Below are 27,426 nucleotides of genomic sequence, written 5' to 3' on the forward strand. Positions count from 1 at the left end.
TTCGCACCGCCTTAGTCACACCTACTACACTTTGGCTGGAAAAGATGATGGAAATAAAGGAGAGGATATCGTCCCTTTTCCAGAGCTGTCGCAGCTGGAAAGATACGATGGTGGTGAGAAAAACTCTAGCTTTTTGAGCTTTTTTTTTTTTTTTTTTTCCCGCCGATTCCAAAGACTCCCTAACCACGCCTCCTCAAACCTCCTACTTCCAAACCACACCCCCTTCTTGTGTTATAAAAATCAGAACTTCTCCTCCATACTTACTTGTACTCGGTGTTCAAGCTGTTGTCGTGGTTTGTACTCACCATGGGTCACCTCAGCCCTTGTCCATACTCTTTTTCCGACTTTACCTATAACGGAATGACGGACTTTGTATTCATGTCTGATGAGGACAAACTTCGTTCAAAGGAGCGGGTGACTTATTCTACAACCACTGAAACCACGCCTGGCAGCGTGACTGAAACCCTACCTGAGAGTCAGCCGGACCCGATGCCTTACTCGGTCCCTGAGACACCCCCTTGTTCGGAGGATGAGGGAGAGGAGCTGGAAGATGAGGTTGACGGGTGGATGTCCTCCCTCATTTTTGACACCAAAAATTTACTGTTTATCATCTGCTCAACCTGACTATCACCAGCTACCGCGGGGATCAGTCCTACGGCTGCAAGATCAGTCACCCCAGTCAGAAACAGCACGAGTGCCTGGAGGTGCTGGAGGACTACTTTTTCCAGGAATACTATCACAGTCTGGTGAAATAAACTCATCACCCCTCGCTTCATCCCGTCCATCCAGTATCTGCTGATCAACCGTCGTCTGACCGTGGACGATCTCACAGTCCGCGCCGTGGCAGAGACTCTCCTGCACGAACTGAAAACCGCCAGGCAAATCTATGAGAAACTGTTTGATGTGTACGATAATCTGACTGGTCAGGATCCAGTGTAACTCGGACAGCTGCAGACTGTGGCAGACTGTTACAGCGGGACATGCACAAGCTGTTAAGCCTTCTGAAAATAAAAAATAAAAAAAAAAACCCGGACACGTATTTTGATTTAACACTGTGTGTTTTATTATTATTAGGGTCTGAGGCCTGAGCTGAGGACACCTTCTTGCTTTGCTAGAAGGTGTCCTTGGCCTGCCTTGACACTATTGTTCTTCGTCCATTTCTTTTTTTATTTTTTTGTAGTCATATATCCTGATTGTAATCTGATTGCATGCTGTTGTTATATCAAGAAAATGAAAGAATAAAAAGAAAGTTTTTTGTTTTTAGTCATATATCCTGATTGTAATCTGATTGCATGGTGTTTTATAACTTGCTGGTATGTTAGGCAAAAAATTTACTTGACTTTTACAATAAAAATGATTTGAGAAAAAAAGGAACAGATTCCCTTAAAAAAAAAAAAAAGATATCTCACACAATCAGCATAGGGTAGACGGTGTTTGAAGGTTTAGGAGACAGGATGGCTGAGAAGCGTCTCATGAAAAGCGTGTATTACAACCCCAGTCATCCAGCTAGCTTTGGAGGAGTAGAAAGACTTCGTCAGGGTGTTGAGCATGAGTCGGGTGACAGAGTCAGTGTTGAGAATGTTAAAGACTTTTTATCAGAGCAGGATGCCTATACTCTGCATAAACCAGCGCGAGTGCATTTCAAACGAAACAGAGTATTTGTAACCAAACCTCTGAATCAATTTCAAGCTGACCTGTGTGACATGCAAGCCCTGGCCGATCATAATGATGGATTCAATTATTTATTAACCGTTATAGATGTATTTTCAAAAAAAGCCTATGCACACGTTTTGAAGAAAAAGACAGTGTCTGAAGTAGTAAAGGCTTTCGAGTCAGTGTTATTAGAGAGTCAAGTACCTAAAAAGCTACAAACGGACGCGGGAAAAGAATTTTTTAACAAGAGCTTTCAGACTCTAATGCAGAAATACGGTATCGTACATTTTAATACGGCTAGTGACTTGAAGGCCTCGGTGGTGGAGAGATCTAACCGTACGTTAAAAACCAGAATGTGGAGATATTTTACGCCTCAGAACACCAGACGATACCTTGAGGTCTTACATGACTTACTAGACAGTTACAAAAACAGTTACCACCAGAGTATAATAATGATGCCTATGCAAGTGACCTCTGAGAACGCTGGAAAAGTGTTTCTTAACCTGTACGGTACAAATGGTACAAAGTTCTCTTGTCCTAAAATAAAGATGAAACTTAAGAAAGGGGATCTGGTCAGAATATCCAAGTTGAGAGGAGTGTTTGATAAAAAATACGAACAGAGTTTCACAGATGAAGTATTTACAGTGACACGCAGTATTTCACGCACACCTTCTGTATACAAACTAGAAGATTATGATGGGGAACCTATTGAGGGATCGTTTTATGAACCAGAGCTGCAAAAAGTGAAAATGACAGGAGACAGAATGTTTCAAGTGGAGAAAATCTTAAAACGACGCGTGTTGAAAGGTGAAAGACAGGTTTCTGTACAATGGAAAAACTGGCCAGAAAAGTTCAACAGTTGGGTCAAAGCCTCGGACGTAGTAGGTATATAAAACATCTCGCACAGAGCTCTACGGATCATACAGACTAAAGAATAGAGAAGCATGGAGTACAGCAACCGTGAAGGTTTTTATGTGACCTTGCCCTCCAACGCCAGTAAGGAGTTATATAAAAGTAATACCAGTAGTTGTTGTAGTTGAAATGGTCCTGCGAGCTGAATTTATGGGGAAAATGACCCTTGGATTTGTCTAAGAAACCTAAAGCCTTAGGCATAGCACCGGGACGCATGGTGAGGAATGACAGCGAGTCAATGAACCTTAACTGGAAATCAGTTTCTGTAAAGCAGATAATTTTACTACCTTGAGCGATGATATAGAGTGTCATACCGTCCCCCACCAGGTAACTCAGGATCAAGTAGCTGTCAAATCCTTTAGCATTGTGTGCTATGAAGGTAGCCTTTCTGTATTTTTTTTTTCCTGAAATGCCGTACAAACATTTTAACGCAGTCTAGACCATAAGCGTTCCACTCTTCCCCACTGAGTGATTTTGTGCACACCAGATAAGGTATGTGCGCACTGTCCTGGTTAACGAACATTTCAAAATCGTAAAAGATTATGTTTTCATTGTGTTCGTCTTCAGCTTTGAGGGCTGTCATGTAGCACAGATGCTGAGGAGAAGGAATTTCAGATTGTTCCTTCAGATCCTCTCGGCAGATTCTACATTTTTTAGTTACACACATGTGCTTTGCGTGATGCGGAAAGAGTCGTTTACAGTCACTGCATTTATACATCTGCTGGCACAAACTGAGATTTGAATCAGTCAGGGGTTTAGGCTGTTTGTGCTTCAAGTAACACTGAACACGACATGTTCTGTTGCATGCAGAGCAGAATACTGGGTCAGAAGAATGAGTGGGGCATTTTGGGTCAAACAGAGATTGCAATAATTAGCACAGTAGTGTTTCTCGGGACGATAGTAACCTCTGTGACAGCAAGTGCAGAAGTGTTCTGAGCCTAAAAGACCCCCAACATTTTTTATGCCATAGTAATGGTTTTGAAAAAGGAAAAGATACAATGGCTGAGGTGACTTAAAGTCTGTATCAAAAGGTACAAGAGTTCAGTTACTGAATTGTCTGTAGAGCACCACAATCTTACAATTCAGTATCTGCTCAAATCTCCCTATGTCGCTGAGGGATATTTCTGTCTGGTCACTGAAGCCTGCAAGGCGTTGCAGCTCTCAACCGTATTCAAAAGCCTGACTGTCGGTAAAATCAGGGTGGGTGAGATGAGCCAAGCTGATAGCAAAGCAGAGGGAGTTGCTTTGATTGTTTACTACGTACAGGTGTCGTAGCTTCACTTTTTTGATTTCATCGTCTAACAGCTGATGTTGTTTGCGTTTACCACTGCCACGCGGGTTGCTAATCCGTTCAACAACGAATTCTAGTTGAGAGCCCTCAAGGTGATCGTTTGATTGAATTAGCCTGTCTAACAAATCTTCAAAAGCCTGCATAATACCGTCATCCTGCTCACTGTATTTATGGATGATGTGACCTTGAACATTTTCACCTTTTATCTCTAGCTGGATGGTGTCATTACGTCTAATCTCTAATCTGATTCTCTCAGCTAGATCTGATAGATTATGCAGAATGCTGAGATACAATTGAGCAAGATCAGGAACAACTTGGAGGGAAGGAATGTTAAAGACCTTTCTTATTTCCAGATTGTTGAAACGATCACGTTGTGTGACTGATTCGTTCTCATTTTGATGATCAGACTCTGCCAGAGACCCACCATGCTGCAGCACTGAAGGCCCAAAACCTACAGGCTCTATCTCAGGCTCTATAAGCTGTACCTGTGGGCTGCACTGGCTGCAGCTGCATCATCTGGGGTGACTGTTGCACATGCTGTTGGTGCACCTGTTCTTGGTCCCTCTGCTGCTGCTGCACAGAGGGCTCATTTTCATTTTGATGATTTGGACCAACAATTTGGGATGAAATTTCAGGAGCTTGGATAATGTGGTTAGCATGGATAGCATTAATAGCTATATCTATTGCTTCAATAGCTTGGAGTGGGTCAGGAATGGGTGGCGAGTCAGGTTCTTGGATTGTTTTATTTCGAACACTTCGAACACACTCACAGGTTGGAAAGCATTTTCATCAGCATAGATAGCATGGTTAGCATTGATAGCATAGATGGCGTTATCGATCGCTTCAATGGCATGGAGTGGGTCAGAGACAGGACTGGAAGTTGGCACTGGGTCAGGATCTTGGTTTATTTCATTTATAGCTTTGAGCAGTTCAAGCAGTATTATACCTTGACGAGAAGACTCTCTGTTTAATACATTTATAACCTCACACAACTCCGTGGGAATATGCTCTTAAGCCGACATTTTTTTTTTTTTTATTGTTTTAAAACCAGAAGAAGAGGTAAAATGACACACCTACATGTCCCCAGTTAACATGAGAACCCTGATATACACATCAAGGGCTGTTGGAGGATTGAACCCCTGTTCTCTCCTTGACACCTGTTGACCCGGAGCTCTCATGCATGCCTCCTCCGCCTCTGTTGTCGTCGTTATTGTGTCTGGGTCAGTGCAGAAGGTACAGGCCTTTGTCTCTGTCCTAAAGGAAAAAAAGTAAAATAAAATAAACGAGTAATACAGCAGCAAATTTAAAATAAAAAATAGGAAATTACCTCGTGCTCTCCTGGCAGTTGTTTCAGGTTTTTTAGATGAATGCAAGGTTCCTGGAGGGGTTGCTGCTGATGTTGATCTTGATGTGTTAAAGTAAAAAAAATATATGTATATATTTATTTTTTGAAGCTTTTAACATCGCATGCGCATGTTAGAAACATTAATGTTCTTTACAGAATGATCATTTACATGTGTATATACTACCACTCCTTAAGGTTGAAAGGGGAGCAGAATAAAGTTTTTTTCAGAATAAATTCCACCCCTGGTCGTTAGGGGCGCAGTGTTTTGTGGATGATCTAACACATAATTAGAGTGACAAACGTCACATTCTCTCCCACCCCTTTACATCATATCCGGTTTTTCAAAACAGGAAGCGGGAGATGGTGGAATAGGTACAAGACAGGATGATAACAATGCATGAAATAATATAAAAATAATAACCTTCACGCTCCCCCGAATGAAAACCCGAGGATGTTGAGGCAGTTGGAGTTTGGACATTCTCTCTTGACATGGTGTTTTCGTCAGAATCTATCACAATCGGGGAAGTTCGGATATCCTTCTGCGGCTCGGTGTTTTCGGCAGAATCAACCACAATAAGAGCTGCGGCGACCTGGTCAGGATTTGCTGCCGTCTGCAGACACACATCCCCGTGAGTTGGCTGTTGAATGGGAGCCTCCTGGTCGAGATTTTCACCAGAAACAACCACAGTTGGAGCTGTGGCGACCTGTAGCTGGGTCATTTTGGAGCGAAACGTGACCGTGGTGAGCGAAGGTCCGTTTCTCAATGGATTTGTCATCTAGGAGGGCTAAAAAACAAATTTAGCTGTTTTTTTTTTTTTTTTTTAATGGCGGGGAAAAATTTTTAGAGGCCGAAATCCAAAATGGCTGTCATGGAAATGATCTCTTTAAAGGCTTGAACTACAATGATGGACAATACATATTTTCAGACCTTATTTTTGTTGGGAAATACATATTTCAGGGTTACATAATGATTTGACCTTATTTAATCTTCAAATTCAAGATGGCTGCCACTTTTGGTGTTTTTTTAGGGTTTTTGGGGGGAGTTTTTGCTGTTTTTGGGGCACATTTTTTCAGTATTGTTACAGAGTCTCTATAGAGTTATTATGGAAGCTCTGCTCATGATGAGTTGAATAATATGCAGTTAAAGTTCACAGAAATAACATCTGAAGTCAATAAAGTAGATGTTTATGTGTAAACAACACTTGTTGATTGCCCAATTCCCATTAAAAAGGACTATGCAGAAATGACTTTTCAGGTGAATATAACAATATTTTTGGCTTTTTTAAATTCTTTTGCAGTTTCAGACCAATGGAAATGAATAGATTCCTTTATTTCGCTCCCATTTAAATGAATGGAGATTTATCATCACCATGGAAACCACTGGGACAAAGACACATGTGTGATGTCACAAGGAAGACGCAGGCCGTTTTCAAATTTGCCTGATACATACAGTGTATGAAAGTAGTAGTAGGCACTGCATACTGCATACCACACTGGAATGTAGTATGTACTATGACTGTTCTGTTTGGTTTATCATGTAGCAAAGTGGAAATAGGATTTATTTTCCATACTTAATTTTGATTGTACAAAACAAACCATGAGTAGCCAACATGTTGACATTTCAGTTATTAATCTGCAAAAATATTGCCAGAAGCAGCATTTTATATGAAACATTCATTGGTGGAGGATACTTATTATTTCAGAGAGGAATTATTTCATGACAGCATACAACTGCCTATTAGGGCCACTTAAAAGAAAAAAACACATCAAGGGTAATATCACACACACACAATTTAGTATTAAGAATGAGGTGAAGCGGGAAAATTTAAGGTGTTGGAAATGTAGAGGTGAAATACAGAATGTAACAGCAGACCTTTTTACAAGTTATTACACATTAAAACCTGCTTGGAGTTTCCTCCAGCTGGCATAGCTCTTAAGGTTCACTGAGATATTTAAGCTCCCTTACCACGACAAGGTGCAAGTGACTGAATGTTGAAATGCTGAGACCTATATAACTTTTGCTTGAAGAAATAATATCACAAGGGGAAAGGAATATCCCTTCCAATCATCATAGTTTTTTTTCATGTAAACAAGCAGGAAAACACTGCGTCCGTTTTCGAATTTGCCTGTTATACTAGCAGTGTGTACTGATTTTCCCAAAATGTAGCATGTGTTGGAAATGAGGTGAGGTGTATGACATACATCTAAGTGTTACTTCTACTGTTTTCCCACACTGCCTTGCAAGGTACCTCTAACTGGGTGCTCAGTAATCTTCCCACACTGTTATCCTGACAGAGCTACTTTTCCCACGCTGCCTTACAGGGTACCTTTAACCATGCACTAAGTCATGTTCCCACACTGCTATCCTGACAGGGTACATTTTCACGCTGCCTTACAGGGTACCTTTTACTGTTCACCTCAGTCAGTTTCCCACACTGTGATCCCGACAGGGTACCTCACAGATAGTTTGTCACTCAAAATGATGTCTTAGCTCTAAATGTCTCAAATACTTAAACTACTTCTTGCTGGAGATGTGATGCTATCAATCTGACCAAAATACCTTAAAACTATTAATCTGACTCCATTCACCTCTCACTTCTTTCTGCGCAGTTCGTTGATGGGGAAGGATCAGGAGACGTCCTGGTTCTCAGTTGAACACAAATTTATTAACAATAGGTCAAGAATATGCATTTACAGAGATCTCTGGTGCAGCCTCATTTCCCTGTTCACTACATGTTGCAGAGACAGTTCATGAGACTGACCCCGACTCTCTCTCTCAGCACCAATATCTAGTCACTGACAGAGTTTCTCTAAGGAATGTAGGTTGAGTCATCTTCTTATTGGCTCTCCAGGTGTTGTCTCCCTCTTATTGGCTGCTGGCTGTCTTCTGTCTGTCTGTGACTGGCATTCATCAAGTGGGTGATCAGCCCCCCTTCACTTATCTGGAGAGAAACTGTTAGACACACAAATCTCGCTTCCTTCCTTCCTTTAATTGTTTACCTTCCTCACTTTGACTGAAACACCTCAACTCTAAAAATGTGCGTGCTGACTTGCGTTATTTGTGTTACACAGTTACTTCTTTTTATTATTGGGTATGAACATTAACTTCACTTGTGGTCACTCTCTACTCTGGGTGCTCTATAAAATCCCAGGAATCCCCAGCCCCCCTCAAGTGTCCTGCAATACATACCCCAACAATGAGCACATGTGTACAACCAAGTTAGTAAAAGCACATCTGTATAATGTTGTTAATAAAAACATGTCTACATGGGCTATATATTCTTTCACATGTAGTACTCAGTATGCAAACAAAAGCAAAGCTGCAGTATGAAAAAAATACCCAGATGACAATATTTTTGCCGATTAATAACTGAAAATCAACATGTTGATTGCTCATGGTTTGTTTTGTGCAATCAAAATTAAGTATGGAAAATAAATCCTACCCTAACCTTATAGAGACTCTGTAGCAGTACTGAAAAAATATGCCCCAAAAACAGCAAAAACTCCTCCCAAAAACCCTAAAAAAAAAAAAACCAGCCAAAAGTGGCAGCCATCTTGAATTTGAAGGTTAAAATAAGGTCAAATCATTATGTAACCCTGAAATATGTATTTCTCAACAAAAATAAGGTCTGAAAACATGTATTGTCCATCATTGGAGGTCGAGCCTTTAAAGAGATCATTTCCATGACAGCCATTTTGGATTTCGGCCTCTAAAAAATTTTCCCCACCATTTTAAAAAATACACCCCGGCTAAATTTGTTTTTTAGCCCTCCTAGATGACAAATCCATTGAGAAACGGACCTTCGCTCACCGCGGTAACGTTTCGCTCCAAAATGACCCAGCTACTGGTCAGGATTTTCCCCCGTCTGCAGACACACATCCGAGGGAGTCGGTGGTTGAATTGGAACCTCCTGGTCGTTGGTTTCGCCAGAAACAACCACAGTTGGAGTTTGGGTATCCCTTCCAGGCTTTTGCGGAATTATATCCACTCTATTTTGCAGGCATGGTCTTGCATCGCCGTCCGGGTCATTGCTGGAGATATCTTCTACTTGCAAGTCACCTAAATAAACAATAGGATTCTCCTCTTGATATCTTCTGCACGTTGCGTCAAGCATGTCTGAAAGTAAGTGAAAACAAACAAACAAACAAACAAAAAAGATAAACAGACGGTACTTTACCAAAATGCTTTATATACAGCAATGCATTAATTAACAGCATTCAATTGGTTGGAAAAAGAAAAAAAATGTGAAAAAAAATTAAATAAATAAAATAAACTATGAACATACCGTAATCCCCTTGTGTAAATGATAGCTCCACAATATTATCTAGATAGGATAAGAAGAAATTCAGAGAGATCAGTACTTTGACACAGTTGCCTATATTCAAATATATATTGAGATATCAAGTTGGACAACATGAGTTGAGAAACTTACCGGGGAAGGGAAAAGTTTCTTCACTGTCTCTTCCAGAGTCCATACTGACAAATTCTTAGTTCGTGCTGCCAGTCCTCTCAGACTTCTACATTTTATCTTTACGAGTTGACAGCCGTGAAGAGACATGTTACCGCTTTCATGATTTAAGGAAAACCAGTAAGAGTAAGGTTGCATCCATCCGGACAACAGGTGATCCTCCTCAATAGTTTTATACTTTGTTTTTGGTGTGTGTGTGTGTGTGTGTGTGTGTGTGTGTGTGTGTGTGTGTGTGTGTGTGTGTGTGCGCGCTGTACATCTTTAGGCGCAGTTGGTGTGTCTCAGTTTTTTTGTTTTTTTTAGTTTTTTTTTTAGCTTTGACTATTTGAAGCCCCCAATACCATGAAGAGACGTGACACGTCTCCTGTGATTTAATGACGAAATGTCAATAAGTGACCCAACCGAGTGTCAAGATGAGGTTGCATCCCGATAACAGGTGACCCTCCTCAATAGTATACTTTGTTTACGGTGCAAGACTTGGTTATGTGAATCTTCTGTGGGGCCAGAGAGTCTGTCTTGAACTCCCACAGGAATTGAACCTGGAGTGGAGGCCTGTAAGACCCACGAGGTGTGTGGACCACGTTTCATAGGGCTGTATGGCTGTGTAGCAGAAGTTGTTTAATTCTGCTCATATAAGATTATTCAGGATGCACCCTAACATCAGGTCACCCTTCTTAATAGTATACAGAATGAGTATGCAGAGTATATGGTGTGTGTTCTGGGTGTTCTGTGTTCTAGGTGTTCTGTGTGTGTGTGTGTGTGTGTGTGTGTGTGTGTGTGTGTGTGTGTGTGAGAGTGTGGGTGTGTGTCTGTGGGTGTCTGTGAGTGTGTGTGTGTGTGTGTGTGTGTGTGTGTGTGTGTGTGTGTGTGTGTGTGTGTGTGTGTGTGTGTGTGTGTTTGGAGCCAGTCGTGGCTATGTACATATGCTTTAGGGCCAGAGTGTCTTGTTCTCCCCCAGGAATTGAAACTGGAGCAGACAACTGTGATCTTACTTTGAGACCCCTGAGGAAGTAAAACCCACAAGGCTTGCAAGGTTATGTAAGGCCTGTGTGGATGAAGTTGTTTGATTCTGCTCATATGAGATTATTCAGGATGCATCCTAACATCAGGTCACCCATCTTAATAGTATACAGAATGAGAATACAGAGTATTAAGTGTCTGTTCTGGGTGTTCTGTGTGTGTGTGTGTGTGTGTGCTTAGAGCGAGACTTGGTTATGTACATGTGGTGTGGCGCCAGAGTGTCCTGTACTCCCCCAGGAATTGAAACTGGAGTGGAGGCCTGTAAGACCCACGAGGTGTGTGGACCACGTGTCACGGGGCTGTATGGCTGTGTGAGGCCTGTTGGGAGAAGTTGTTTAATTCTGCTTATATAAGAATGTCCTGACAAGTAAGAGGTAAATTTAAAGAGACTGGGACGGTGAAATTTTCATTTATGAATGAATAAGATCTCACACTTCACATTGCTCTCTCAGTTTTTCACATTTTTTACCATTGTAAAGAGTGTCTTGAGCTGACTGTCTTGAGCTGACTGCAGGGGTTGAGTATTTGAGCCGACTGCTGGAGCTGAATGAGTCTCTAGTTGAGTCACAGCGGCCTTGACACTGGCTCAAGGAGAGAAAGTGGTGGGTGAAAGAGGTCTTTTGTCACGTGTGGAGAAGTTGTTTCATATATTTTTGCTCATAAAAGAATTTTATTCCATGATAGAGGACACATTTGCTTTTCTCTTCTGCTCTGTTCAGACAGTAGGCCGACGGTAAGCTGAGAGCGGGTAAATTTCAGATCTAATAGCCTGTGTGAAGGCAAGTTAGCTTTCTTTTAGCCTGTTTGCAGGTAAATTAGCTTTCTAACAGGCTAGCTGCAGGAAAATTAGCTTTCTATTATCATGTTTGCAGGTAAATTAACCATCTACTAGGCTAGCTTCAGGTAAATTAGTCAGCTATTGGGCTAGCTGCAGGAAAATTAGCTTTCTATCACGCTAGCTGCAGGTAAATTAGCCATCTACTAGGCTAGCTGGAGGCAGGCTGGCTTTCTGTGACTGTGTTTGAAAGCGAGTTAGCTTTCTATTAGCCTGCGTAATAGTAATTTTATTGTCTTTGTTTTCACTGCTTGAGACGCCCCACATCCTGCTTCCTTGAGACACCCCATCTCCTGATTCTTCAATAAGCTTCCTGATCCTTTTGTCATCACACCTTCAGCCCAACGTCTAGGCCTCTGATCTCAATGTGGATTCCTTTAGCAGACAGAGGGGTGTGAACAGTTCCTTTTGGGGCGTTTCTCTCAAGCATAAATGTTGAGCTCGAACTAGGTTCGGGGTCTTTTCCTCACTTTGACCGCTCGCGTGTTGACTGACCTTTTTCTTTGCAAAGGAAAATAAAACCTTGCTGGCCAGCAGAAGTCTCTATCTAACTATCTGCTGTTATTAGCGAAATGGCTAAACGTTAATCGACTTGCCAGGCTACTCAGCCTCTTCTGACAGACAGTGTCCAATTATTTTTTTTATCTGGAGTTTAACCTATATTTTAAGTGTGTGGTTAAGTGGTGGGGATTTATACGCCTTTTTGTTTAGTTATATTTGTATAAGTTTGCCCTTTTTGTTTAGACAAGGTTTTCTTTTTGGTTTAGGACCATTTTGACTTAGTTATACTTTCTAGTTTAGTTGTCTTATTTGATTTGGGGGTTCTCGTTGTGTAATTTCTTATTCTGTTTGATCGTAGGTTGTTTTTCATGTTAAATTTGTGTGGTTAATTTGTATGGTTTAATTGTTAACTTTCAAATCAGTTAGAATAATGTTGTTACTTTTGTGTAATTGCTTTATTATTTTGTTTTTGACCCCACTAATTGTTTTATTCCCTTTTCAGTTGCTGAGGACCGGTGGTGGTGCTGGTGATCTGGGGGGCAGTATCCCCTCCTTTTGAGTGCTGTGCTCCCTTGGGAGCACAGCACTCCCAATCATGAGTATCACGAACCAGTGTGTGCTTTAAAAGGGAAAAGCAAAAGAAATTGAATCTCTGGCTGAAATTTCCAGGGTGGCGTTGCCCGGTGCTGGAAAATCTTTGTAAACAAGTGTAAGCTAGTATTCCTCCACTCGCTATAGTTGCCACACTGTGAACCGTTCATCGAACCTTTTGTGACAGCACATCACTCAACTACACTTTGGTGCCAACATTCATTGAAGACTCTTCCACTCATTAGACTCTTTGATTCACACAGTTAAGAACAGCACAAAAACGATGTTTTTACACCAAGACTTACATGTACATCTTCACCTTTGCAAACATGTACTGTGTAATGAGAATCATTGATAATGTGCGTGTGGAAACTGCTGTCTTCCCATTGTAATATCTTGGTTTTTATTTTATTGGGTTCTTAAAGAGGAAAACCTGTCATGTTTAGTCTTGATGTGAAGCTTAAATCATAAGAAATGTGATTTTGACTATTACATATGGGAATGTCTTTACAGTTTAAAGTTATAGTTAGTGATCTCTGGGACAATCTGATCTACATGCAGAAAGATGAGACGTGGAGGGGCGTCAGCCTAAAGTGACCTCACTGACTCGGCGGGAAAAGCTGAGTAAAACTCCACCCCAGGACAAGAACATTGGCTCTTTCCTCTACCCCTCATCCAGGCTCTTCTCTTTCCTCTATCCTTCTACACAAAGGCCTTTTCTCTTCATCCTTCTTCCAGAAGGCTAGGCTCTTCTCTTTTCCTCCTTCCTTCATCCAGAAGGCTCTTCTTCTTCTGCTCCTGAACCTTCACACATTATCAACAACTTTGCTCCCAGCGACTGGCACGCACCTTCCAGCTCCAAACTCATCGGCTCCACACTCTCCAGGCTGAGCTGACATCAGGAGACGAGCGCTGCTCACTGCTTTCCTTGCATGAGTCAACTTTGGAACTCTGCCAAAGTTTCAACCAGACGCCCAGCATCATCGCCGCTGTTCCAGCTGCCACTGCCACTGGACTCCACTCATCGGACACCATCTTCGTGACACTCAGCTGACCTGCAACAGACCTTCTGTGACTGCAACCAAGCTCTCCATCACCCTCCACATCTGCAGCGGGACTCAGCCACCTCTGTCGTCGCCTCCTCTCTCACCCTCAGCCTCAGAACTTGTGTAAGACAATCTTGCATTTATTGGTAAATCGTGGTCAATGCCCCAGAGATCTTGGGTGGGTTAGTTAGATTTATAGAAATAGAAATAGAAATAGAAATAGAAGTAGAAATAGAAATAGAAAATACTTTATTTATCCCCGAGGGGAAATTCAGGAGTCACCGCAGCATTTAAGAAAACAAAAGTAAAAAAGAGTATAGAAAGTGCAAAAAGGTCCATAAGAAATTAGATGACAACATCCTGTCCACTACTGGTCCGACACTCTCCAGCCCAGCCAGTCTCCACCTCCACAGGGTCCAGGACTGAGCCTCCCCAGCAGTCTGTTCAGTCTCTGTCTCCTGGATCCTGTCTGCTCACAGCAGGCGAAGCTCCTCCAATGTGGGGCTGGCGTCCAATATCAGCTCCGTCAGCCACGTCCGTGAACAGGACCTCTGCCGCTGGGCTAGCACGGCTAGCTCATCCATCCCACCAGAGATAGATCCCACGTTCCCAACAACTATGGATGGAAGGGCAGGTCCACGTCGTCACCTCCCAGGTCACATCCGAGAACCAGCACGTCGTCCTCACCTCCTCCTCCTCACCTCCTCCTCACCTCGAGGGAAATCATCAAGCCCTACACTAGTTGCTGTGAATGCAGTAATGCATTCACAGCATATGTTCTCCTGTGTCAAAAAAATTTATTGCTGTGAATGCAGTAATGCATTCACAGCATATGTTCTTCTGTGACAAAAAAATTTATTCTTCTTCTTCTTCTTCTTCTTCTTCCGCCCGCTTTTTTGGACCGCTAAAACTTCTGCAAACTTCAACCGATTTTCACCGTTCAAACTTCAAAACGTGTGTTTCAGTGGGGACAAGGGGGCTATGACTCTTCAGAAACTTTTCACAAATACTCTCCGAGATATTCAACGTTTTACGAAATTTCGGTCCCATAGAGATGAATGCGGAATTTTCAAAATTTCCTCCCTTCAGGAAATTATTTCAGCCTGCTTCACACCCTTCTCATTCAGTCATACATTCAGCTACAAACTCCATTCAAACTTCAAAATATTCAGCTATCTTTTGGCTCCATTTAGTGGGTTTCAAATGTTTCCTAGCATTCATAGTTACTTCACAATGACCCTTCAAAGGTCATGAAGATTTTCAACTCTCTGAGCCATTTAACATTGGTGTGTATTGGACGGAATGTTTTAGCTCAGAGTGGGAGATTCAAACGACAGAGCACGGAGAGGGGGAAACAAGACCTGAGAAACTTCTGGGTAAACTGCTCTCTTGGCCACATTTTTTGAGCTATCAACACAAATAAGCCCTCAGCATGTAAGTAGTCTTGTCCTGCTTCTGACAAAGTTGTTTTTAAAGCAAAAGGATGGAGCCCTTTTTCACAAAATGACCAACTGTCGGGCAAAGTCAGCTCCCGCACCCATGTACTCCAATGTTAATTCCTGAGGGGTTTTCTCAGAGATCAGTAAAATTACTCTCATCTATATATCGCTGTCATGGGCCTATTTCTGCATCTTTAGACATGAAATTAACACAGACAGCTTCCTCTGGGTCTCAGGATTCCTACGGTGTGATCATTTTTCTGATCGGCCCTTTGGTTTTGTCACAGTTGTAGGCAGTTTGACACCCTGATTTCAGTGGAAATGTGTTGGGAATCAACAGACTCCACCAGCTCTCTGATGGCAGTTGGTAAACAATGATCACCATGGCAACATCTGGCTTCAGATGAGCCTCAGCTAAAAGGCTGACATGATTAAAAACTTACACACAGGACACACAGAATTTCATTTTAACAACGTTTCAGAGATGAGACTTGCATTTTCCCTCAGTCAGGTCATTATTTCCATAACTGTTCTTTAAAATTTAATTAATTGCTTCAAATTTTGAAAAGATGCAGCCATTTCAACTTTAAATTCCTTTATCCATTTAACTGATTCATCCATTAGTTTCCTTTCATCCAAGAGTTCATGGCAGGCTAATTCAGCATTCTGCATTAGCAGTTGAGTGCCAGCTTTTCATGAATTATTTCAACCATTTTCAGACATAAATTCAGTCATTCATGTTTAGCATTCTGCTTTTGCAGTTGAGCACAAGCTTTTCAAGACTTAATTCAAATGATTTCAGACATAACTTTAGCCATTCTTGTTCAGAATTTTGCTTTAGCAGTTCAGCGCAAGCATTTTAAGACTTCATTCAGCCACTTTCAGACAAACCTTCAGTCATTAATGTTCAGCATTCTGCATTAGCAGTTGAGCGCAAGCTTTTCAAGACTTTTTCAACCATTTTCAGACATATCTTCAGTCATTCAGGTTCAGCTTTTGTTGCATTAGCAGTTCAGCGCAAGCTGCTTCAGCATTCTGCATTCACAGCGCAATTTCTTCAGAAATTGCTTTTCTAGTTAGGGGCTCGGGCTTCGAACGAGCCCCTCTCCTGCATAGCAAGCTATGCAGGAGAGGGGCTCGTGGCGAAGCCACGAGCCCCTAATGCTCTTCCGTTCGCCTCTTTTTTTTTTTTTTTCTTCTTCATCTTCCGTCCAAAACTTTGGCTCGCTACTCCTCCAAGGGCTTTGAGAAAACCCCCACAAATTATACAACAAAATGTGCGGCTCGGCCGGGAATGGTGGGCTATTATTTTTTTCACCAATTCGCCAAATTTTGGCCGACTTATTGGCCAAAAACGGCGAAAAATCCCTCATAGAGAATGAATGGGGAACCTAGGAATCTCTCCCTCTCACTGCCCAAAATTTCCACTTACTTTGAGATGCTAAGACTTTGGCATACTTCCACTTACAGGCACCATTTTTGCTTTAAAATGTTCACAGATCTTTCAGCTCTAAGAGTATGACTGTACTTGTTTGATATCTATTACAGTTTTTGAGATTTTACTGTTGAAGCAACATAAACTTTTTGGTTTTTGCCCTGAAACCTTGGCTCCTCGAGTGCGGAATGTCTGAAAGTAGAGTGAGAGAGGCGGCTGATGACAGGTTGCAGCATTCTCCAATGAATTGTCATAACTTCCAAAGTCTTCACAGCAGATAAATAAAAACTACATTTTGACGTTCCCTGACATCTCCTGCTTCTTACAAAGGGAGTATTTTACCCCAAAAATGTACTGTTTTGCCAAAAAACGCCTCAGTGTGAGTGATACCGTCACATCCCTGTAATCTGAAGTAATGTTAAAATCTGACCTATATTTCTCATCAACTTCATTCCTAACTACATTTGAAAATTGCCCTCGTGCGGTCTATTTTAATCCTACCATCTTGTAAAACACATCATCTTGTTCATCAGAGTCTCCAGATTCTCACAATGTTTTTGTTTTTCTTCTAGCCCTTAGGGTTTCAGCATAAATGCAGTTTGTTCGGACCTATGTCTAGCCCAAAACTCCAGCTGTAGATCAGTGGATACAAAGGAGTTCCAAAGTGTAACTGACAGATCACACTCATAGTGACATCATCATTATGATCACCATGGTAACCACACTGCTGTGTCTACTGACTGATGAGGTCATTGAGGGACAGAGTAACACAGGTTTTTGTTTACTATGCCTAAACAGCCAACCCAAACTCTCTTGTACACACACATACACACATACACACATACAGCCTACCCATACACACACACGCGTGCACATGCGCACAAACACACACACACACACACACACACACACACACACACACACACACACACACACACACACACACACACACACACACACCGTCTATCTCTGCTGCAAGCCAGTCTCACCCATGTACCATGACATGTAGGTGAATATTCATGATATTTAGTTTTGTAGTTGGAATGGTATATAAATTAAAGTGTGCGCGCGAAGCGCGCATGAGTGTGTTGACGTAAAATTTAACCTCAATTAAACCAGAAACCAGAATTGTGTGTGAGTGTTTGGTGATGTCAGGATACAAATAAGCTTGTTAAAATGTATTAATGATTACTGATAACATGAAACAACACTAAAAACTGTCAGAGAATAACACTTATCTTTCTGTTAAACTTTCGGACGAGCGCATCTCACATCTCTGAGCAGAGAAACGAACAGCACGGACGTTGGCTGCTGAACCATCAATCACGGGTGATGCATTCACTGGACCTTGTAAATCTCAAACACAGCAAAGGTGGCTGTGCAAATATATGGTTTATTTATTCTAAAAATTACGTGTAATAAATGTTTCTATTTTATTTGTCTGTTACAGAAAATACGCCAAATATAATACTAGTTATCACTTAATTAAATACCGTTCTGCCGTGTTTGAAAAAAATTACAACTGTAAATCCCCAGCCCTCCGTGAGAGACGCGAGCGTAATTACGTCCCTGTCAGCGGCTGGCGAGTGAGCGAGTTGTGTCGGAAATGTTGCATTAATGTTGCTGATGGAGTGGACTATATCTACATCTAATTCACTATGTAGTAAGTACTGAGTAGGGAATGAGTAAGTGTTTTTTGAAACAACCTCAGATTTCGGACAGCACTACAAAGTGGCAGATTCACTAAATAGTAAATTTCGGACACAGCCAAGCTCTGCTCGTGTCTGCCGACCCTAGCAACAGGAGCTACCAATCACAAACTGAAGATCTGCTTGTGTCCGCCGACCCTAGCAACGGGAGCTACCTATCAGAAACTGAAGATCTGATTTTGTTTAAAGACCCTAGCAACGGGAGCTACCAATCAGCGCCCGTGCGCTCTGATTCGCCAGTTGGTATCGAACGCTGATAAGAGTCTTTGCTGGCGCGAAGTCAGCCCCTTTTGAACGAGCTCCGTTGAGGTGAGTGAACTGTTTTATCATCTCCTCTAGCTTTAGCATCTCTGTATTACCCACATAATGTTTAATTTGTGCTTTATGCTGTTCAGCTTTGTGCTACACACGACTGAAAATGCTAACGGTAATATTAGAAAATGTATACTGGACGCTGAATTGAAAAACCGATGAGAGGACATGCTAAAGGTTAGGAGAAAAGCTCAGTGGGTGTGTGCGCGCGCGCGTGTGTTGGGGGTAGGCGTACGTGCTCATAAACTCGACCGAGTGTGAATTAGCGAGCAGTGTGTGATAAAAGCCGCTATTAGGTGAATTTAAGATGCTAAGTTGATGAAAAAGTTACAGAGACAGAGCTATGGAAACTGTTACCCTCACCACTTAGATTCCATTTAAGTAACACACGCAGATGTTGTGCCACTCTGAAGATTGTGGTGCACTTGATGACCTGCACAGAACAACCTTCTTTAATTTATTTATGTTACATTGCGGAACACTTGCTAGCATTTTGAGTTTTTGAATCAGCAGTAACTGACTCAGCAAATTTCTACTTCAAAGCTGTAACCTAAGATAGACAATCACATCTGTGATTCACACTTCTTTATCTCCTCCAGTCTCCACAATATCCAAATAATTCCAGTATTTTCTGAAACCTCAGAAGTCAAGCTTTCTGTTGATATATGGTACATTATGGTAAAGGTTGGATTGCCCGAGGTGAGAGTCACAAATTGAGATGAGCTGATGGACAGCACAGTGAGAGGTATGGCTGAAAAGTATGGCTGAAAAATGGAATCCCAGATTTTTTTATTTTTCTACAGCACTCAAGTCACAATTTTAATTGTTTTACCCCCTCTCAATACAAATGTCATTTATGACTTATATATTTATTTTAATACATTTACTAACCAAACAGAATTTTCATTTTAAAGTGTGTGTCTATCTAAAAACGAAAAGCTGAGCTATTTTCACTCAATATTACATTTTTTTGATGTTAATTCTTATATCTTAAGCAGAATACCATTCGAATTAATTGATTTAATCATTTAGTTGCCTAGTGAGAGGTTTACATACAAACTTTTGAGTAATTTATATAGGGTTTATCAGGATTTATCATTCTGAGTTATTTTCTTGCTGTGTTTCTGGTGTATTTTTTCTCTAATAACACACCATTTTAAGTATTTAGTCATGAGAAGTATTTTTTAGACTTGTTTACTATTCTTACTCGTGAAAAAACTGTTAAATTATGTACTCCGAGGATTTTTCATGATACATTTATTGACAAAAACACAGACTAGGGGAGGCTATGGTTATAGTTCTACATTGTCCAGGTTTTGTGTCATATTAATGTTGCTCCGACTATGAAAAAATGTTAGTTCTACAGAAAAGGCCATTTCACCATTAAAATGCAATCTCAACTGCTGTGTTCATACAGACAAGGAAGACATTATATTTTTTGTAGATATGTTTTGCTGCTTGTATTTCTGTTTACTGGCTTGCAGCAATGATCTTTGCTAATTGAGGTTTATTTGCCTTCTATTGTCACCTCAGATTGGTCAAGCCTTTGGACAACTTTTGGACACCCTTTGGACAGCCTTTGATCATCTTTTGGACATCCTTTGGACAGCCTTTTGACAGCTTTTGGACAGCCTTTGGTAGGGATGGGTATTGATAAGATTTTTTTGATACCAAAGCTCTTATTGATTGTGCTTATTGATTTAATTCTTTATAGATTAACCATGTCAGCTCCTCCTTTGAATTTTCCCTGTAGAAAAAGTAGCTGCACATGTGTTATGAGTCAACAAAATATATTTGAGCTTAAAGTAAATAAATATGAAATTGGTCACTGGATCTGGGCATCTCTGGATGAAAATACATAGACACAAGTAGCACTTGGTGTTGATGTATTTTTTTGTTATATGTTATTGACTGAAGTAGGCCAACTAGTGTCTTGAATTGGTTAAAGCATTACTCTTAGTTGTTTGAAACCTTGTCATACTTGTGAGGCCAGCCCTGCACATAGCTTTTCTTTTGTTTCCCTGTGAGTATTTAATACTTGGAGTTGACAGTTTTTTTTTTTACAAAGAGTAACTCTGATATGTTTCTTTGATGAAGCTTGAAATTCTATTTTAAAGCCAACCGATGTACCGATGTATGCCAACCACTAGCATTTCAATGCAATTTTTCATATATGTTTGCATCAAGCTAGCACTATTTTGTTTTTATCATTTTTGTTATTAAAGAAATTTATACCATATTGAATGTGTACAATAGGAATCTGGTGCGAGAAGGTAATGTTAATTTCTTTGTGTGTTCAGATCTTCACCGAAACTTCAAGCTGGATTAGAGTTTTCTTGGGAAACTGTTAAGCATAAAGGCTAACCATGTCGATGGATTGTACCACTTATTTATTCTTAACAGGAACTGGTTTTCGGTACCTCTCCCAAGCCTTTGGACAGCCTTCAAACAGCTTTGTGCCAACCAGCTCACCTGTTTTGCTCAGGTCACCTCACCCTACTTCACCTCTTCACCTCATCTCACTGCACTTTACTTCATATAACGTGTTGTTACTGTAGTTGTTTTTGCATTTTCACAGTAGTTTACATTTCATTTACATTTAGGCTACCTAGATTGGTAGGTTAGGTTGTTTGCCTGTCTGCCCCCCCCCCCCCCCCCCCCCCCCCTCCCTCTCTCTCTGTGTCTTGCAGGATGCCACGGAAGGGGAGACGGTCCCAGGCACAGACTCAGCGCTGGAGGCGGGCTGAGGCGTCCACTGTCCCCACTTCGGTCCCCAAGGACGCACCGAGCTTCTGCTCTCCACGGAACAATGTATGTTTGCAGCAGAGCTGCTGTGCTACTTAAACTGACAGTGTAATTGTGACAGACCCACACAGTGTCAAGTTTGACAAATTTATTCTCTGTAAACAGGTGGTTGGATGCACCCTGCCACCTGCACTGTTCAGGGGAGTGGATCAAGCGTGTGCTAACTTTCAAGCACGTAAGTGTGCAGCTGTTTTTATCATTAAATATCTTGATTAATTTTGTTTTTTACACAACCCATTTAATACAATTTACTTGTTTTCATTTACTAGCAGGAAACAGTGATTGTTATTTGACCTCTGTTTGATTAAAATCCCTTTTTAATGGTCTTTTGCTCTGGTTTTTGTAAACAGACGGTGGTACCGGCTACCGCCACAGGGTGGGCACCTGGCCAACTTCGCCCTTCACTGGACGCAGCCACAAGTTGGTCATCCCTCCTGAAGTCCCTGGCAAGAAGGTACTACTGTTTTTACTGTACATTTTACTTAAGAAAGTAATTTTTCTTGTAATGCATTTGTGATTGCTAAAGCTGTGGTATTTCTTTTGCAGTTCGTTCTCATTGTCGGGGACTCCCATCTACGCGCTCTTGTAGATGGTTTCACCCAGATGCCAGAGTCTCAGCTGAGCTTTGGCTTCATGTCAACACCGGGGGCCTCTGCTTCGGAGATTCGCACAGAGGTCTTGCACGCTGCAGTGCCTCGTGCTCCGGACGCTGTCTGCGTCTTGGCCCCCAGCAACAACCTGACCAGCACCACCGTCGATGTGGCTGGCGGCGACTTTGCCACACTCCTGACAACTTGTGGCAACCGCTGGTCTAAAGTAAGGTTTTCTTGCATATCCTCTAGCTTTTGACTCTGCCGTGTGTGACTTAACGTGATAATTTCATCCTAATTTTTCACATGCTGTTTTGTGCAGGTTTTTGTGGTCGACTTTCCTCCACGACTTGCTGCAGACTCCGTTCACCAGGAGCTTCTACGGCAGGAGTATTGCCGTGTGGCTGCTCGCATGGGTAAGAGAGAAAGAGTTTTTATTTTGTAAATTTATTTAATAAACAAAGACATGAACTAAATTTGAACAATTCATACATCTTAATGGCTGTGTGAGTACCATGATGACCCATGTTTGTTTTTAAACATTTTTTCAAGGTGTGAAGTACTTCATGTCAGAGAAGCACTTCCCTCTGAGCAATTTGATGCTGTGGAGCAAGGATGGTGTAAGTACAGTAGCTTTATGAGAAGCAAAGTCCTTCACTTGAAAAGTTCAGTCCATGTCACTGGCTCACTGACATTAAAACTGTCTAATCTCTGCAGGTCCATCTCAGTGATGATGAAGGGATGGGGATCCTTGCTCAGTTGTTCTGGTCTGCTGCCCGTGAACAACTGGAGACACCACGTCCTACACCTCAGGTCTCTCCCAAGCCATCACTCCCGGTTAGGAAATTCATCCCTAAGCTGGTCGTGACAGGGAACATCCGTGCTCCACGCAGCCCTGATCCTCTTGTGTGGAGCACGGTCCGTCAGGGAGGCAAGGTAACTGATGCATAGTGTAATTTAAAACTTAATATGTGTCATCTTTATCGAATTTCATGTGACAAAATGACTTTAGGACTAATGACAGTTTAGCTCCCATTTTTATTAATGTGATGCTTTTTGTCTTAGCACACAGGCCATCCTCAGGAACCTCCTAGGTCCAGAGGTTCAACTGAGCTCAGGATGGCTCACCAGCAGGTGTGTGATTCTTGACATATTCTTTTAAGACACTGTTGTTTAGTTTTTCACAGTATAAAATGTAATCAGTGCTGTCTGTTTTCTGTTTACAGGAGAAGGAGAGCTTTCTTCCACTGAACCCCGTCTGGTTCAGCGGCACAGCCCTCAGTGCCATGGAGAAAGTTTCTCCTTCTCATCTGTGTTGCCTTGCGGACTTCAAGCCTTCACCAAAACCAAAGAAGGTAAATTGAGTGATTCACATTTTATTTCCTGCAGAAAGTTTTCATATAAAACTTCAGTTGTGTAGTTCATGGCAATTAATGTTACAAATGCTTTTCAATATCATCTGTAATAAAGTCAAACTAACAAACAATGGTCTTTGATTGAAGTCTGCTTCTCTGAAATATTGTTTCACTTTGTTCCATAGCTTTTTAAGTTGGTTTGACAGGTTTCTTGTTTTGTTGGCACAGGTGGTGTCCCCTGCTGTTAAGCACCGGGTCAGGACCCCTCCTTGCCCCCGTTCTCCAGCGAACAAGGTACGTTACTGTCTGCCACAAATCAAACTTTACAGGATTCACAGTGTCCTCACAGAGATCAGTACACTGCCCTCAGTATCTAAAATGCTATACTATGATCTTTTGTCAGAAGGCTGGAACGCCTCCAGCCTCGTGTTCCTGGAGATCGGAGGGGGACGGCCCTTTCAGCCCTGCTTCCTCAGCTCAGGCAGTAAGTTTTCTATCCTCTCTTTCCTTACTCTCCTGATTGCAGTTGTTGCTCATTTTCTCTTTGGCTCTGTGCATTGCACAGCATTAATGGCAGTTTGGGTTTGGAATTTGACAGACAACATTGATACTTTTCTAATATTCGTGTTTGTCTACAAGATGAGCAATAATAACAACATCAATTTTACAACTATGACGGTGTCTTGTGTAACTTTAATGATTAATGTTTAATTGATGTTTCTTTTTCTGACATCACAGCCAGCTGCTACGGCAGCAGTGAAACGACCCAGGACCCCAGACCCCCACCCTCCAAGCTGCCCAACTGCAGTGCACAATGTAAGCTACCTTTGAAACAAACACTAAACATTGGCAGCCTTGTCACGGTCTTCATTGAGAAATAATTTTAAAAAAAGTTCACATTTCCTATATTTCTTCTCATCTGTCATCAGCTGGTTGACTCACCCCCAACCAAGTTGTCCTGCAGTTGGGGGGAGACAGACACTCCCCTCTGTTCTCCGGTTGCAAAGGTAATGATTATTTCTCCTCAATAACACAAATTATCTGGCAGAAAATCTTCATCCCACTGACATTTTGCTTCTCTGTATTCAGGTGGCCAAGATTCTGACCCCCTCACCAGATGGACAAGCCTGGACTGTCACAGATAGCGGCTGCGATATTTCTCCACGGAAGAAGGTAAATTTTCCTCTTCACATTCAACAGCCTTTGTATTATGAAAAATTAATGCTAAAATAACCAGCTCTTTTTCAGTTCATCAAAATTCTCTGCAGGTAATAAAAGAGTCCTGGGTTTAATTGATTTAAGTGATGAAGTGATTAATTAACTGCATGAAGTTGCTTGAGTTGAACATTCATTGGCATTGTCATTTATCAGGGGAAACAAACACTGACTCCATCCCAAACCAAGTGGCCCTGGTTCATGACGGATGCATCCACCTCATCCCAGGCACCGACACAAAAGGTATGTTCTTCATCTTTCATGGACACGCTAGATATAACATTCAGGAGCATCATAATTGTTTAATAAAGTATTAATAGTTTTGTGTCTGTGTGGTTTACTTCCATTAAAAGTATAAAGACTTTAAGGCAAATTAATTTAGAGAGAATCCTTTGAGCACGACTTCTGTCAGTGTTGATAATAGTTACTGTGATTATCAGAAATGTGAATGATATAAGGACATGGAAATAATGTATGTATTTATTAGTGCTGTCAGGCGATTAAAAAAATTAATCTAATTAATTACAGGATTTGTAATTAATTAATCTAATTAATCCCATTTTAATCTCATATCTGCTTAAGGTCCCAAAATAAAGAATTTGAATTCCAGGACATTAAAATTACATTAAAAGACATTAAAAAACATTTAAAAATAAGGTGGGAATATATACAACACATTTTTAGGTACCGTGAGGCATAAGGAACAAATGAAAAAAGTGTTATGGTTCTATCTTAACAAAATCTACACAGCCCTGCACCTAAGATAAGCTGATTTGATTTTTAGGATGTTTTTTGCTTCTGTTCACATTTTTTACATGATGTGGACTCAATTTTCACTGCAATATGAAATTCCATACTTCTATGAGGTCAGGAGAACCAGGGCTAAAGGCTAAAAACTGTGAGGAACTATGTACAAAACACTTAATTCAAGTCTTGGATCAAAGAAAAGTGAAGTATTCTCAGTTTAACATGCTCTGAACACACGAACTGTTGCTCATTGGTGCAGAGCAGCCCCAAGCTGAAACATGACACCAGGAAGATGGAAGCTAATTTTCAAAGAATTCTTTAGATTTAAATACAAGACATTTTTTGATCATTCAGGGCTTGTTTGATGCAGTTAAGCGTTTAAATTACCTGTTTTTTTTTACAGAATTGAGCTAGAGCAAACGGTTGATTGTCTGTAGATGTTCAAAAAGAACGAGTGAATAAACGCGATGTGGACGGCAGTCCCCTTAACAGCGCTCTCTCTTCCCCTCGGTTCAAAGCATGTTGCTCGGTGTGATACATTCAGGGACCATCGGAAATTTGAAAATCTGACGAGAATACCACTTTTTTTTCCATGTAGGACAAACGGTTTGTAAATGCTCGACATTTGAAAATAAGTGCGTCTTTGAACGCCTCGCGGGTTTGGGATCCAGATTAATCTGCGTTAATTTTTATGACGCGTTAATTTGCGTTGTAATTAATTAATCTAATTAACGCGTTAAAATGACAGCCCTAGTATTTATATAAACATTATGTAGCATATCCCACTGAAAACTTTCAGGCATTCAACTCTAGGTTTTAAAATGTAACTTTTTTCTACAAAACCAGCTCCTTAACCAAGTGACAGCTGACAAAACAAAGAAAACAAACAGTAAAATTACTGTTTCCACCTCTGTAGTAAATGATTAATAATCACACTCTTTTTCAGATTACTCAGCATTATAAAAAGCAATGCACTGCCAATTCACCATTTCCCCACACAAATCATCAAAAAGTCAAGAGGTAACAAACACAAGGCACACCAATCTGATACCTCCTCAGGGGAGTTGCTAAAAAGTACTCAATCTTCAAAATTTTTAGCATTTAATTGCATTTGCTGCCGTTTTGCCCTATTTTCTTTGTTCTAGCTAACATCTTTACAATGAGCTTATTCACTCTGTAGTCAAGCCGCTTTGCTTTCCTGACAAAACAACACAAGGAGGAAGTAGGAAGTAGTGCTCTTAAAAATAAAAATCTCACCATTTAAAAATGAGTGAAAATATACACAGAAAGGCAGGCAGAAATAAATCTTTGAAAGATAACAACAAATCATGATACCTATCACTAGGGATGCACTGATCCAACTTTTCTGGTTCCAATACTGATACCTGGTACTTGGGTCATTTTGTACCGAAACACGACCGCGGTGAGCGAAGGTCCGTTTCTCAATGGATATGTCATCTAAGAGGGCTAAAAAACAAATTTCGCCAGGGTGTATTTTTTAAATGGCGGGGAAATTTTTTTAGAGGCCAAAATCTAAAATGGCTGTCTTGGAAATTATCTTTTGAAAATCTTGACCTACAATTATGGACAATATATGTTTTCAGAGCTTATTTTTGTTGAGAAATACATATTTCAGGGTTACATAATGATTTTACCTTATTTTAACCTTCAAATTCAAGATAGCTGCCACTTTTGGTGTTTTTTTTAGGGTTTGGGAGGGAGTAGTTGCCATTTTTGGGGCATTTTTTTTAGTACTGTTACAGAGTCTCTATAGGGTTATAATGGAAGCTCTGCTCATGATGAGTTGAATAATATACAGTTAAAGTTCACAGAAATAACATCTGAAGTCAACAAAGTAGGTGTTTATGTGTAAACAACACTTGTCTATTACTCATTTCACATTATAAAGGACTATGCTGCTATGACTTTTGAGGTCTATATCACAATTTTTTTGGCTTTATGAAATTCTTTTGCAGTATCAGACCAATGCTCACTGTGGTGACGTTTCGGTCCAAAATGACCCAACTATAGGCTTTGGTATCAACCGATAATGATTCCAATCGGATATCAGTGTTAAAAAAATAATCTGCACGCCGTATATAAATGTATATATATATATATGTGTGTGTGTGTGTGTGTGTGTGTGTATATATACA

At 41.0% G+C, this 27,426-nt stretch overlaps 1 protein-coding gene across 1 annotated transcript in view; it reads left to right on the forward strand.

The window, feature by feature from the left end:
• Positions 1 to 360: 360 nt before the first annotated feature.
• LOC141807265 (uncharacterized) overlaps positions 361 to 27,426 on the forward strand; it is a 28,715-nt gene continuing 1,649 nt past the window's right edge. The window contains exons 1-18 of the mRNA XM_074693144.1: positions 361 to 563; positions 635 to 746; positions 790 to 935; positions 21,249 to 21,369; positions 21,469 to 21,538; positions 21,714 to 21,817; positions 21,910 to 22,179; positions 22,276 to 22,369; positions 22,506 to 22,573; positions 22,671 to 22,889; positions 23,019 to 23,087; positions 23,180 to 23,308; positions 23,537 to 23,602; positions 23,712 to 23,792; positions 24,047 to 24,124; positions 24,238 to 24,315; positions 24,398 to 24,481; positions 24,680 to 24,766. Of these exons, the coding sequence (XP_074549245.1) occupies positions 361 to 563; positions 635 to 746; positions 790 to 935; positions 21,249 to 21,369; positions 21,469 to 21,538; positions 21,714 to 21,817; positions 21,910 to 22,179; positions 22,276 to 22,369; positions 22,506 to 22,573; positions 22,671 to 22,889; positions 23,019 to 23,087; positions 23,180 to 23,308; positions 23,537 to 23,602; positions 23,712 to 23,792; positions 24,047 to 24,124; positions 24,238 to 24,315; positions 24,398 to 24,481; positions 24,680 to 24,766 (2,079 nt within the window). The remainder of the gene's footprint in view (positions 564 to 634; positions 747 to 789; positions 936 to 21,248; positions 21,370 to 21,468; positions 21,539 to 21,713; positions 21,818 to 21,909; positions 22,180 to 22,275; positions 22,370 to 22,505; positions 22,574 to 22,670; positions 22,890 to 23,018; positions 23,088 to 23,179; positions 23,309 to 23,536; positions 23,603 to 23,711; positions 23,793 to 24,046; positions 24,125 to 24,237; positions 24,316 to 24,397; positions 24,482 to 24,679; positions 24,767 to 27,426) is intronic.

Source organism: Halichoeres trimaculatus, unplaced genomic scaffold, assembly GCF_033239565.1.
Source record: "Halichoeres trimaculatus isolate MK-OKI-2021-1 unplaced genomic scaffold, fHalTri1.1 fHalTri1_scaffold_18, whole genome shotgun sequence".
In the NCBI taxonomy this organism is placed as follows: domain Eukaryota; kingdom Metazoa; phylum Chordata; class Actinopteri; order Labriformes; family Labridae; genus Halichoeres; species Halichoeres trimaculatus.